At 38.2% G+C, this 13207-nt stretch overlaps 1 protein-coding gene across 2 annotated transcripts in view; it reads left to right on the top strand.

The window, feature by feature from the left end:
• The window catches only part of WDR33 (WD repeat domain 33), a 67960-nt gene that overhangs the window by 12547 nt on the left and 42206 nt on the right, over window positions 1–13207 (top strand). For both annotated transcript variants that reach the window (XM_062499461.1, XM_062499462.1), the window contains exons 2-7: window positions 3189–3409; window positions 5120–5188; window positions 5604–5708; window positions 6339–6434; window positions 6888–7039; window positions 8805–8902. In XM_062499461.1, the coding sequence (XP_062355445.1) occupies window positions 3206–3409; window positions 5120–5188; window positions 5604–5708; window positions 6339–6434; window positions 6888–7039; window positions 8805–8902 (724 nt within the window). In that variant the 5' untranslated portion in view covers window positions 3189–3205. The remainder of the gene's footprint in view (window positions 1–3188; window positions 3410–5119; window positions 5189–5603; window positions 5709–6338; window positions 6435–6887; window positions 7040–8804; window positions 8903–13207) is intronic.

Below are 13207 nucleotides of genomic sequence, written 5' to 3'. Positions count from 1 at the left end.
TTAACATGTTCATGCCTTTGGTCCTACTTTATGCTGACATGGATAGCACCTTAAGTGAAAGTTGTGTGTGCTAATTTAGGCTAGATACTGGTTGGACTCACCTAAAACTATTCCATTCTAAATTGACCCATATCACACTTCATGCTGTATTTACCAGTGATAGTAGTGCAGAAAGTTTCTTCAGCAGACGTTTTTTCCTGGAACATGAAAATAAAGTATTAAGTTGATGCTTTGCAGCGTTTCCCTAAAAGGGATTTTTGGGATGCAGTGTTTCCTTGCAAATATAGCTGATCAGATTTTTTTTGGAAGCCCCAGCATAGATCTTTGCATTCTGGGTCTCAGTTTTTGGCATTTATTTTTGCACTGCCTATTAGGGAGTATAGATGTGTGGTTTTGAAAAAATATCTTCTTCCCTCTGGTTTGAAGCAGTGATTGGTGTAAGGGAATGTCAAACTTCAGACATGAGAGAGAGTAGTATTGGAGATTTCATCTGGGTTTCTGGGGCTTCTTGTGGTGTGTTGTTGGTTTTTGTGGGGCATTTTGATTGTTTTTGTTGGGTTATTTCCTCTGACAATTCAATAACATTTAGGAGACTTAGTGGACTTGTATGTTTGATGCCAGCTTGTTCTTACACGTTTGCAGAACCTGCTTTCTCTTTTTCAATATAAACCCCCAACCATAAAATTTTACCTTTTGATATTTAACACTTGAAACCTTCTTTGCAACAATTTGGTATCTCCTGCCAAGTTTTAAGAGAATTCGAGATGGCTTTAGGGGTGCTTGAAGTAATTCCTGTGTGAGAAAGTTTGGTTACCTTGTTTCAGGCAACCTGAATGTTGTATCTGTGTGTTCCAGTGGTGGTCTGGAGTGGGAGTGTTTGCAGGCTATCAGACCCAGGTAGGGTCTCGTTAGACCACCTGGAATGGGGCAACTTTCAGGCAAATCAGCCTGCCAGACCCCAAATGAAACTTTGTTTTTTGAAAGCTGTTCTCAGTCTTCCCCCGCTTCATTCCGGTTACCAAGTTGATCTAATAAGATGCTGCACCTGCCAAAGGTGTTAAATTTCCTTGCTCTGTTTAAGGAAACGTGCTGATTTAGTTTGAACTTGTTTGTCTTGAGTGGAGAATAGTTGTGATGGCTTTAGTTTGGGGCTTGTGTAGAAGGGGGCTGGGTGCTGTAGGTGGCTTGTTTCACAGCTGGCTGTCACACTTGGTTAGCATGGAAAGGAGAGCCTGAGTTCTGTGTTTGCAGAGCTGTTCACTGCTCTGTGCCCACAAACTGCCTGATACTGAAAAGGCAGCCTGCTCCTAGTGGTTAGAAAGAACCTCTTAAAAGGAATCAAAATCTGTGCTGCTTTTAAACAGTCTCTTAGATGGCTCACGTTTCTTAGCTTTATTTTGCTACTTAAAGGGAAATGTTTTTGAACTACTGGGATCAAAAAAAGTGAGATAAATTTTTTTTAAATTGGCAATTAAAATGACTACAGCTCTTTCATACTGAGGATAGAAGTGTTTTGACTACTTAGGAAAGTACATTCATGAATTTACAAGCAGATTATGTAGTCTTCTTTTAAAAGAAATCTGCTATTTCCCTTTTTTTATTACACACATTTTATTTCTGTAGAAGCACTTAACCCTTTGTACAAAGGAGGGCTTCTAGGCATTTTTAAATTCCCTTGATAACAGTGCTTGTTTCTTTTGGTTAAAATGTTTTCCAAAATGAGTTTAGGATATGGGGGAGAACATGCTCAAAATGAAGTCTGAGCTCTCATTGGTTCAGCATATGTCAGTGCTTAGTCTGAAGTTAGTATACACTTTAAAGACTGTGTATATTGTAGTTTTCAGCTTTGAAGGAGTTGCTATAATCTCACCATTTAAGGATTTCTTAGACTGAGAAGTTAGGTTTTACACCCATTTCCCTTTGTCAGAAAAATTCTGAACATTGAAATTTTCTCCCTGCCCCTCATATTTTCTTCACAGTTCTCAGTGAGTCTTAGTTATTACTAAACCTTGTTAAATGTGTAACTGATTTTTTTTTTTTTTGCAGTCACATAATTGAAAATATACCTATAGGCAGATTGTGATCTGTGGTCCATTTACAAGAAGTTGTGTGAAAGGAGTGTAATTTTATTTTTAGGTCACAGAATTAAGATGTTGAGTCAACATTTGAAAAATTCTTTAATAGCTAAATTAATTTATTATTAATGTGGTGTTTACTGTTTTTTATATTGAATGTGAACTATCCTCTGTTGAAGGTTCTTGCCATTTCTTACATTTATTTCTGTTGTTTTACTGAGGACATTCTTTTCCTCCACATTGTTAGTTTAGGGATGGTAATGCAAACTTAATAGTAATGTATTTCAATACAGAATTATTGAAATACAGAAGTGCTTACCTGCTTTGATGTTGGTGTTGTGTGGCACAGGGGGAAAATAATAATTATTCAGAGGAATCTGAAAATGCTTTTTTTTTGCTTAGAAACAGGAATTTCTGAAGCTGTCACTGTACACTGAAGTTAGGGGAGATGCTGAGGTGGGATTTTTGTCATTGTGTTGATAACACACCTAGAAACGGGAATTTCTGAAGCTGTCACTGTACACTGAAGTTAGGGGAGATGCTGGGGTGGAATTTTTGTCGTGCTGTTAACACACAAACGGGAATTTCTGAAGGAGTCACTCGTTGTACGCTGCATTTAGGGGCAATGCTGAAGTGGGATTTTTGTCATTGTGTGATAACACAGCTAGAAACAGGAATTTCTGAAGCTGCCACTCTTTGTACACTAAAGTTACGGTAGACGCTGAGGTGGGATTTTTGTCATTGTTGTGTTGTTAACACAGAAACAGGAATTTCTGAAGCTGTCACTGTACACTGAAGTTAGGGGAGATGCTGAGGTGGAATTTTCGTCGTTGTGCTGTTAACACACAAACAGGAATTTCTGAGGGAGTCACTCCTTGTACACTGAATTTAGGGGCAATGCTGAAGTGGGATTTTTGTCATTGTGTGATAACACACCTAGAAACAGGAATTTCTGAAGCTGCCACTCCTTGTACGCCGAAGTGTGATTTTTGTCATTGTGTTGATAACGAACAAACAGGAATTTCTGAAGCTGTCGCTCCTTGTACTCTGAAGTTGCTGAACGAAGTGTGGTTGTTGCCGTTGCTTTTGCTAACTCGGCTTTTCTCTCTGCAGCCTTGGAGGACGCAGCCATGGCCACGGAGATCGGCTCCCCCCCGCGGTTCTTCCACATGCCGCGCTTCCAGCACCAGGCGCCGCGGCAGCTCTTCTACAAGCGGCCGGACTTCGCCCAGCAGCAGGCCATGCAGCAGCTCACCTTCGACGGGAAACGCATGAGGAAAGCTGTCAACAGAAAGACCATAGACTACAATCCTTCTGTCATCAAGTATTTGGAGGTCGGGAAATGAATCTTCACATTTTGTTTAGAAGACTTTTTTAAATTCTTCTCGGTATTTGGGATTGTGATTTTCGGTTTGTTTGCTAGATCTGCTGTTGCGTTTTCAACCGAAATTGCAAATGCTTGTTAATTTGGTATGTTGTGAATTAAAAAGGGGGAGGTTGAGCATTGGCAGTAAAACTGCACGTGTTGTGTATTTTGTGTAAATGCCAACTTTTGTGTTTTGCCTTGAAATTCCAAGTTGGCCCGCAGTTGAATATCTTGTGCGATGTTCTGAGTTTTCATAAGAAACTGATTATAAATAGTGTAGTTCTTATTTTTGTTTTGAAATAGAAATTTCCCAAAATGGAAGATGAACCTTTACCCCTTCCCATCCAAAATCAGGGCACTAAAAATGTTTTCTCATCTTTTTACTAAATGGTTCTTCAGCTTGCGGTGTGGCCTCTGAAAGTAATTTCTATACAGTTAAAAATAGAGAAAAACTTAAAGGTGAAGTTCTCTTGAAGAAATATTTCTAGCTCTTTAGTTCACCTGATGGGGTGGCATTACGTAAGAAATACAATTTTCTCATCCAAGATTTATTCTACAAATACTGGATGTTACCCTGGAAGAAATATAATCAAATCTAAATATTGGCATTGTTGCAGCTGCAAGAGCAGCATTGCAAAAGTGCGATGAAATGAATTCCATCTGCTATGGCCAGTTCATGGTTACAACTTGTAGGTGTTAACAGCTAGATGGTTTTCTTCATAACTAATCTGTTATCTTCTAAGATATATTCTAACATCAAATGTTTTAAGCACGTTCTTATGTTTTAGGAATGCCCCAAAAGATATTCTATTAATAGTGGCCTATTCTAAAAAAATAGAAGTCCAGGACCATTTTACTGTGGCAGGAATACGCATCCTCAAAATTCTGTTTATTAAAGCAGTAACAACATACAAAAAACAAGAATCAGGTCTCCATCTGCTGCCTTCAGTACTACTGATTTAATGTAATGTGGATGTAGGAAAAAAACACCCAACCAAGAAAATATGTAATTTGCTCTTGGCTTCATAGGTTGTAGCAAACTGTAGTGGTGCCTGCTGGGAATGTTTTACCTAGAATTGTATCTCGTTTCCAGTACGAGCACAGATCCAAATTGGTAGAGGCTGTGGCACAAAGCCAAAATAAGTAATTTAATTCTAAATTCCTGAGAAGTGTTTTTGGAAAGGTTTTGTTTGACAATTCACAAAATTTAACTGATTGAAGATGTTGTTATCCCTTGGTCTTCTAAGTTTCAGCCAATTGAAGTGTTGTCTTTATGCTTGCACTTCAGAAGGTCCTCTTGTAGCTCCTGCTGCTGTGTGCATTTTGTGGGGAATTCATCAGCACAGCTGCTCATGGTGTAAATTCTTGTCCTGAAAATGAAGCTTTGACACGGGGCAGCAGAGTACCACAGTAGTGTTCCTTGTTACATAGGACTGCTGCTTTCCTGGAATTGTTTCAGTCTGATGCAATTAACACTTTAAACATTCCTGAGTCTTCTTCTTACAGAATATAAATTCCACATGTTCCTTTTCCTGAGTCCAAAGTGTTAACACAGTTCATTCTAAAATCCTTGGAGCACTTCAGAATCTCCCAAACAGGATCTCCATGTGTTTCTCATTTCTGTTATTTAGCAATGAGGTACACTGTTATGAGCTAGGGGTTGTTTTCTTCTTTCCAGAATAGAGTATGGCAGAGAGACCAACGAGATATGCGAGCGATCCAGCCTGATGCAGGATATTATAATGATGTAAGTAAATTTTTCCTATTCACTAATGAAGTTGTGCAAATAAAATTTGTCCAGAAAATAGGAAGGATTCTGCATGTCAGCTGAAGTTATTTTTGTGTCTGCAAAAAGCCTTGAAGCTATGGAGGGTATCTTCACTCTACATTTTGTTCTGTTAAAGTTGGACAGGCTTTTAATTTCTGTGCACAAGAACTCTCATGGTGCACTGAGGTTGCAAAGCTGCTCTTGAGGATGCTGTTTCTAGATGTTTCAGTTGTTAAATCATGCATACTTTGAAACACTTCTGCAAACTTGCCTCTGGTAATGTCCCTGCAAATGACAACCTGGCTTTTCCAAAACTGTGTGTTTAAAATGTGTTCTTTTCTTAAAGTTTCTGATTTAAATGTCATTAGTAAATCTTTTGTTTCTTCTTTTACAGTTGGTCCCTCCTATAGGAATGCTGAACAACCCTATGAATGCTGTGACAACAAAATTTGTTCGGACATCCACTAATAAAGTAAAATGCCCAGTGTTTGTTGTCAGGGTGAGTACAGCGTTGGAATTACTTTGTTGTGTTGTCTTAATTTAAATCAGACTGATTGATTGTTAACTGAATGAGATGACAGTTAAATAGTCTTCAAATAAAAATAGCATGTTCAGTGTATGGACTATTTCTGTGACCACCCTTTCTAAGCAGAGCTTTAGGAGAAGAAATGAGTACACAAGAGTTCTTACTCTCAGAATCTGGGGTGGAATTGCTACCCTCCTTACTACATTTCATGTCAGAGAGCTGACATGTCTTGACTCAAAAGAAAGGAGGTTGGTCTCTGTGATGTTTGAGTCTCATTGCAACTTTTAACAATTTTTCCATGATGCCACAAGTATTGTTTAGTATGGATACTGTGTGCTAGAAATGCATTGGTGCCAGTAAGCTGTTTCTTCTTTACAACTAGAGTTTTTCATTGTTTTTACAGTGGGCTTTGTCCTGTTCTTTCAAAAGTCAAAAGTCCTCTGGCACAGTTCTGCATTTTTGCCTTCTCGCATCCTTTGGAAAGTCATTTAGTAGCTTCCATTTCCACAGAGTCCCTGAAGAAGCTTATGATTTCTTTGGAGGATTGTGAAGAAATATTTGAATGTTATATTTGCACAGTTTAGTTAAATGTTTCTTTTGCAGTGGACTCCTGAGGGGAGACGCTTGGTCACTGGTGCATCTAGTGGGGAGTTCACTTTATGGAATGGACTGACTTTCAATTTTGAAACAATATTGCAGGTAAAGTAATCTGTCAAGATTTCTGTGTATTTCCTTGAGGTCTTGGAGCATGTTTTAGGAACATATCTTCACACTCTTCATCATAGTCTGTGGTCTGAGTGGTGATGGGAGCCTTAGAAGTCTTTTATTCTGCTCTGATCCCATATCAGGCCATGGCTACAGGCAATTCACTTAATGCTTCTTGTTCCACCTCCATCTGCTTTATTAACTGTTGTCAAGAATGTACTATGAGTATTTGTAATAATAAAGAAACACTTTGGAAACAAAGTGCAAATACTCTTATTATTTAGAAGACCATTGTATACAGGGTAAAGCATTTTTCCCCCCAACATCTTAGATGTAATTAGATCATCTCATTTCCTCATTGCAGCTGTTTAGTCGTAACTTCGGTGTTTGTGTGGATCAGACAGTATTTGAATGTGTTTGCTAGAAGTTCTGTTTCTGAATTTACAGGCTCACGACAGCCCTGTAAGGGCTATGACTTGGTCACACAATGATATGTGGATGCTGACAGCAGACCACGGGGGATATGTGAAATACTGGCAGTCCAACATGAACAACGTCAAGATGTTCCAGGCACATAAGGAGGCGATTAGAGAGGCCAGGTTTATACACAATATACCATTTTCTGTAGTACCTATTGCCATGATTAGACTGTTCTCTAAGTGTATTCTGGGTGCAGAAATGCATGGGTTCTGTCAGATTCTGGGAAACTTCCTGCACCACATAAACACAGTATTTCCTTTTGTTTCCACATTCTCACCGTTTTGCTGGCACCTTTCTGAACTAGTATTGTCCCAGTATCCGCCTCTGCAATATGTTAGAGATGTATTTGTCTGCCGCATTTTGCACTGGTATTCTTTTCATTTTTATATGGTGACAATGTGTATCAGTTATTCCTTTTTATACGCACTGTGTAAGACGACAATTTCATTCCAAATAAAGAATTCAGTCTTTAATAATCTAACTGAATAAAATATAAAGCCTTCAGAAATAAAACACCTGCATAGTTCTCACAAAATAATAAAACACTAAATAAAGTGAAGAACTGCTTGGCTTGGTGAAGCCAAGACTTCCAGTAATACTAAATACCCACGCAGACTGCCACATACAGAAGTCTAATGTTAATACTGAATGGGTTCTTCAAGCTTGAAACTGTAAGAAAGCCATTGAAAAGAAGATTGTAGGATATTCTCTTGGTTCAGTGTTGATGCCTCAGTTGTGCAAGTGTCTATATAAAAAATCAAATCTAAAGTGATACTTATTAGTAAGATGTAAATGGAGGGTGTTTCTAGAGCAAACCTGCGTATAGTTTTTAGTAAATGTTTTTAAAGTAAGTGTGGAGAGAAGCTGCAGATCCCAAATGGCACTAAAACAGTGCTTCTTTGGGTTCAGGTGCTGGCCCTTTGTGATAAAGGTTCACTGCCACAAACTCGCTTTCCATTAAAGTCACCATTTTTCTTGGTAGGGTGCAGCATTTTCTGCCAGAGTTTGGTTAAGAGAAGTGCTTACTTTGGATTCAGTTACTGTCTGACTGTCATGGCCATGCACTGAATTTCTCCACTGCTTTAGGCCCTTTCTTGATCATAAAGATCTAGGATTTCACAAGGGCTCCCTCGTGGTCTTTCACTGCACCAGAAGGAAAGTTGAGTGCCTGTCAGTTGTTGGAGATGTTCTGGCCCTATTCACATGGTTAAATAACTCCTTGCTTTTCCAGTGACTTTCATCAATCAGTGTTAACTGCTGAATCTGGAATCTGCTTATGTGTCTGTAGGATTCTTTTCATATTGTTGGTGGGGTGTAATAATGGGGAGTGTTTCCAAATTGCTCTTATAAGTGGTATGTTTGTTTTATATAGGTTTTTTTTTCCCCAGCAGTTAAACCATGTAGCATTTTCCTGTAACCAGCTTTCCCTTGTTTTTTGCTTCTCTGCTGCAAAGCACCTGTGGCTGAAGAAGAGTTTTTTTTTCCTAAGAACTGTTCTCCTGTGCTTCTATGCAGTGTCACTTTCTTGTGGTATTACCAGACATGAAAATCTAGGGTGACAGTTACCAAACCATACTGATGTTGCTTCGCATCCTGCAGAGAAGGCACTACTGTGTGCAGTCACAGATAGGAAGGTGTTAAGAATAAATGACAGATTTTTTTTTCCTCATTTGACAGGGGACTGCAATGCAATAGTAATCCCATGCTAAATTCATGTCTTGTGAAGTGCCGTTTGGCAGGCACTGTATTCACTTACAAGTGCCTATGTTCAAATGCCTCCTTCAGTGTATAACACATTACAGTATAATTTTGCCCTGTCTGAGAAGCATAGATAATCTGTTAAATGCTGACTTCTTTCCCCTGCTGTGTGTCTTCATGTAACAGTTTCTCACCCACGGATAATAAATTTGCTACATGCTCTGACGACGGCACTGTTAGAATCTGGGACTTTCTACGTTGCCATGAGGAGAGAATTCTTCGAGGTATGTGTACCAAAAGTACTGATTGGGGTATTTCAAGAGGGGGAAAACTTTTTTTTGTTTGGTTTTTTTTTGTTTTTTTTTGACTAGGTGTTCACAATACAGAAGTATCAGCTTGTCTACAGTTTTTGTCTTAATGCTCCAAACAAGTTTTTGTTTGGCTGCTGCTGTGGGTGTCTAATATTCAGAGAGGCTGCAGTTCACAATGGCATTACAGTGTTTACTCTCCACTTGAGCTCTAAACAATGGAGGTGGATAGAATGACATTTTACTTCTCCGAATTTCTGGATCAGGAGTACATTTATCTTTCTCCAAAGCTTGATCTTTGTGACCGCTGTTATTTCAGAAGATGCATCTCCATGCAGAGGATTCCATTCTTTTCAGGGGTGTACTTTTCATTCTGATTTCTTCAGAGGCAAGGTGGTTATTTCTCATTCCTTAAGAGGAAGAGAGTATTTAAGTAGACACAACAGGTAAAATTTGATCACATCATTTATAGCACAGGCAGGTAAACCTAGCTATGGTTAAAGTTTCTGTCCAGCATCTATGAACACTAAATTATGGTGCCTTTCCATTGGCCTTCTTGAGCCTTTCTCCTCTTTCTGCAATCCTAATGAGCAGTAGCTTCGGACAGCTGTTCCTTTTTTGCAGACATGTCCAAGGTACATAATTTAATAAGAGGGCTGTAGATGTGCAGATAATCTGCAAAGAAGGTATGTTATAAAAACATGAGCTTTCAGTTCTAGATATGTGAGCTTGTTCAGTGCTTTTCTAAATTAAGGATTTTTTTCTTTAATATTATGCCTCCAACTTGGACCTGCATTCCATATTTTATGAAGTAGAGCTCTCCCTGTTCCTTTTGACTCTTAAGATCGCCTTGTTTTACTAACATGATACTTTTAAACACCACTGCTTTGCAAAGACATTGATCTTCAGCATTATTGAAGTAATGGTATTTTAACAGCATGTGTCCATAGACATTATGGTAGGTGTGTTCTTTGCAGGACCTGTCAAACAAATTTCTAGGTTATATAATTTACACCTCTTACCCTGGAAGGCTTTAAACAGATCTGGGACTGTTTTGCTTGATGCTTTACAAAAATTCTGCCCTAAACATATTCTGTACCCTCCTCCAGGTATGTACTAACCATGTGTAGGAAACAGAGATTGCCTCCATGCAGAGTTGTCATGGTTATGAAAATCCCTCCACTTCTACATTCTTTCTGTGTTCTGTGTCAAGAAGAAGGAGAAAAATATTTAATTCAGGCTATATAGAACAGAATTTGCACCACATTTTCTTCGGTTCCTCAGATAGAACTATCATATAGTTTTAGTTTATACATCTCAGTATTGAGGTTTTAGTTTGCACATAATTCTGTAAAGAATACATTTGCTTCTGCTTATATCATCTAACCACAATATACCTTTTGTTTATGTTGGAAGTACTTTAACATCTTTGGATAAAATTGAGCAGGGCAGATTATTCCTTGTTTCTACTGTCAGATAAGCAAATAAACACCAAACCCCAACCTAAACCCAGAGAACACTAGCAGAAAAATCCCCCACACCAAGGTAAAATAATACCCAAACCCCTGATTGTTGGGAGGATGTCTCTGCAAGTATACAGATTTAATTTATCTTTGGTCTCTAGGACTGGTTTTAAATATGGTCAGAAGAGTTATTTGAAAGAGCCTGATGGGTAACATAATTTTCTTGGTAGAAAATACAAACTTTCACTCTTGTATTTGGAGGTTACTGTTTATGGCTTTAGGATACTCATCTTCAGCTTTTGGCTTCTCCATGTGCATTCTGCTTTTACATAGTTTACAAGTGTGACCTGTAATACTTTGCTGAGTACAGCCTTCCAATTGTGAAAATACTCATACCATTGCCATCCAGTTAGTGATCTGTAAATTAAAATTTTGGTGCCATCATGTCAGAAGGATCTTATGTACATTGTTTAGATCAAATACAATGCTGGGAAATTATTTTCATTTTCTACTTTCACACATGATACAGCTATCCTGGATAATATTGGTGCTGTGAAGTTGACGGAGTTCTACAGTGTCATTTACGTCCAGTTTCACTTCACATATTAAGCTGTTCAAGTTGTCACACAGTATTTTAAAAATCATATGTAACTATCAATTTACAGTCAGATGTATTAAAAATATCAGCACTCACAGGTATATGTCAATATATTGTTGTTTGTAATGATTTTTAAACAACAAATTAAGGAACATTTTTAAAAACAGATTTGAAGATTCTAATGGTAAGGAATGCTTTTAAAGCAGTTCTGTAGAGACCATTAAAGTTACTGGGATAAGCTTTGCTGATATAAGAAAGGCAGAATTCCATAGGCTTATTGCAGGTGCTTTTGCTTGCACTGGAGCCAACGAATATTTATTTCTATTGTTTATTGAAATGGTTCCCTTAAAAATGGTCTGAAGCAACAATTCTAGGCTTACCTTCTGAAGAGTATTGGAAAAACTATGGAAGTGGTAAATTACATAAGCTGAATTCTTAAGGCTTTCCTGCAGTTCTTTCAGCTGGAATAGGCTAGGTATTTTTTCCAGCAATTTAACCTGTGAATACCTGGGCTGCATGAGATACTTATTAACTGTATCCACTTCCCTTCAATTCCTCAAAGTGAAGACAAACAGGACACCCTCCAAGGGTTCTTCATACCTTGTGCCAGAGGTTCTGAGTCTCATTTCTCCAATCTCCAAGTCCATTTTTGTTGGCCAGTTTTTCACTGCTTAATATTGCTTTGGCTGTTATTTCTACCACCATGGTTTTCCAGGGCACAGGAGGGGGAGTTTGGGTATTTTGTTAGCAATACATGCAAATTTATCAGGCTCCTTTTTAATACCCTAAAGAAATAAATAGGATTAAAATCTTGTTTCTTGGGGAGCCATCTTTAAATAATTCAAGTGAATCATCTTGGAAGAACTTGTAGGTGGAGGAAATAGCATTGAGTGTCATTGTTTCCCCACAGGCCGGGTACTGCCTGGCTTTCGTCTTGAGGTAGAGGTGCTGTAGTCCTGATTTTGCACCAGTTGCTTTTGCCTGTGTGAATTTCTGTCATTTCTGTCTTGATGATGGTAACAAGTGCAGTTTAGTGCACATACTAAAATACACAGGTAGGAACTTTACTGATGTTAAAAACAATGTTCTTGTAAAAATAAGACACGGAAAACAGGCTGTAATATAGCAACATTTTGTTTTCATGACAATAATCTGTTCCTCTGAAAGGCAGTTCCAATAAAACGTTCTCAGATCTTTTGTCTAAACTGTTGATAAGAAGTTAATGCTGGGAATATTTCTGTAAGAACATAACACGAGGAGAGGTTTTAGTAAGGCTAAAAACATCTAGTGAAAAACTGTATGCAGGACAACATTCGTGTCTCTTTATTTATATGAGAAATGATTGATACTGCTGATTTTTTACTGGTGGCAGTGATGTTCTGAGTAGTGTGTCTGTGCTGATGTATCCTTGAAAATATTTTGGGTAGGACATTAATAAACACATGATTCCCAGCAGGACATAATGGGCTTGGAGGCTACAGATAGATTTTTGAATTTCTCAGTTCCCCTGTCCTTTCTCCTTCCTATCACAGTCACCCAGAATCCAGTAGCAAGGCGTGCTTGGGAGGAATGTAATGTTTTCATTCTGTAGTGTAGATGAGCTCTGTATTCCCAGGATTTCAAAGGTTACCTGCCTTAAATAGGTCTTTTGGGGAGGATGACTCCACCCAGCTCTCTGAAGTGCAGTATAACCCATGCTTTATAAAATACTTTGTAGATACATTTTTCTATTTTCTGTCTCTAAAACAGGGTGATACATTAAACGATCTTTCAGCCAGTGTGGTAGACTTGACAAAAGATTTGTCTTAGCCTCATTCAAACAATTAAAGGCAATCAAGATTTCATTGCATTCTGACTGGATTTGAAATGTGCAACTTGTGACATCTAATTTTTAACACTGTCACCTACAAAATAACATTTGTTTTTGCCTGTAGAAGTTACAGCAGTCATGGTAAACAGACTTTTCATCTACTCATAGATTCTGAATAAGTGTTTCCACCTCTATTCATACTGAAACAACTGAGGGATTTAGTTTCTCCTCCCCTTCCATTCCTCAGTTTTTATTAACAAATAATGTACCATGAAGCCCCTTAAGCTGTTTGAATCTATTGTATGGTTTGTATTCTCTGCACTTTCTGCATGAAAGGGAAGGATCTCTTCAGAGTTTTATTCCTCAGTCAAATAGCAAATCCTGTACTTAATTTAGACACGAGTTCCATA

The sequence above is a fragment of the Cinclus cinclus genome, chromosome 10, assembly GCF_963662255.1.
Source record: "Cinclus cinclus chromosome 10, bCinCin1.1, whole genome shotgun sequence".
NCBI lineage: Eukaryota > Metazoa > Chordata > Aves > Passeriformes > Cinclidae > Cinclus > Cinclus cinclus.
This window is presented reverse-complemented; position numbering and strand designations above follow the sequence as displayed.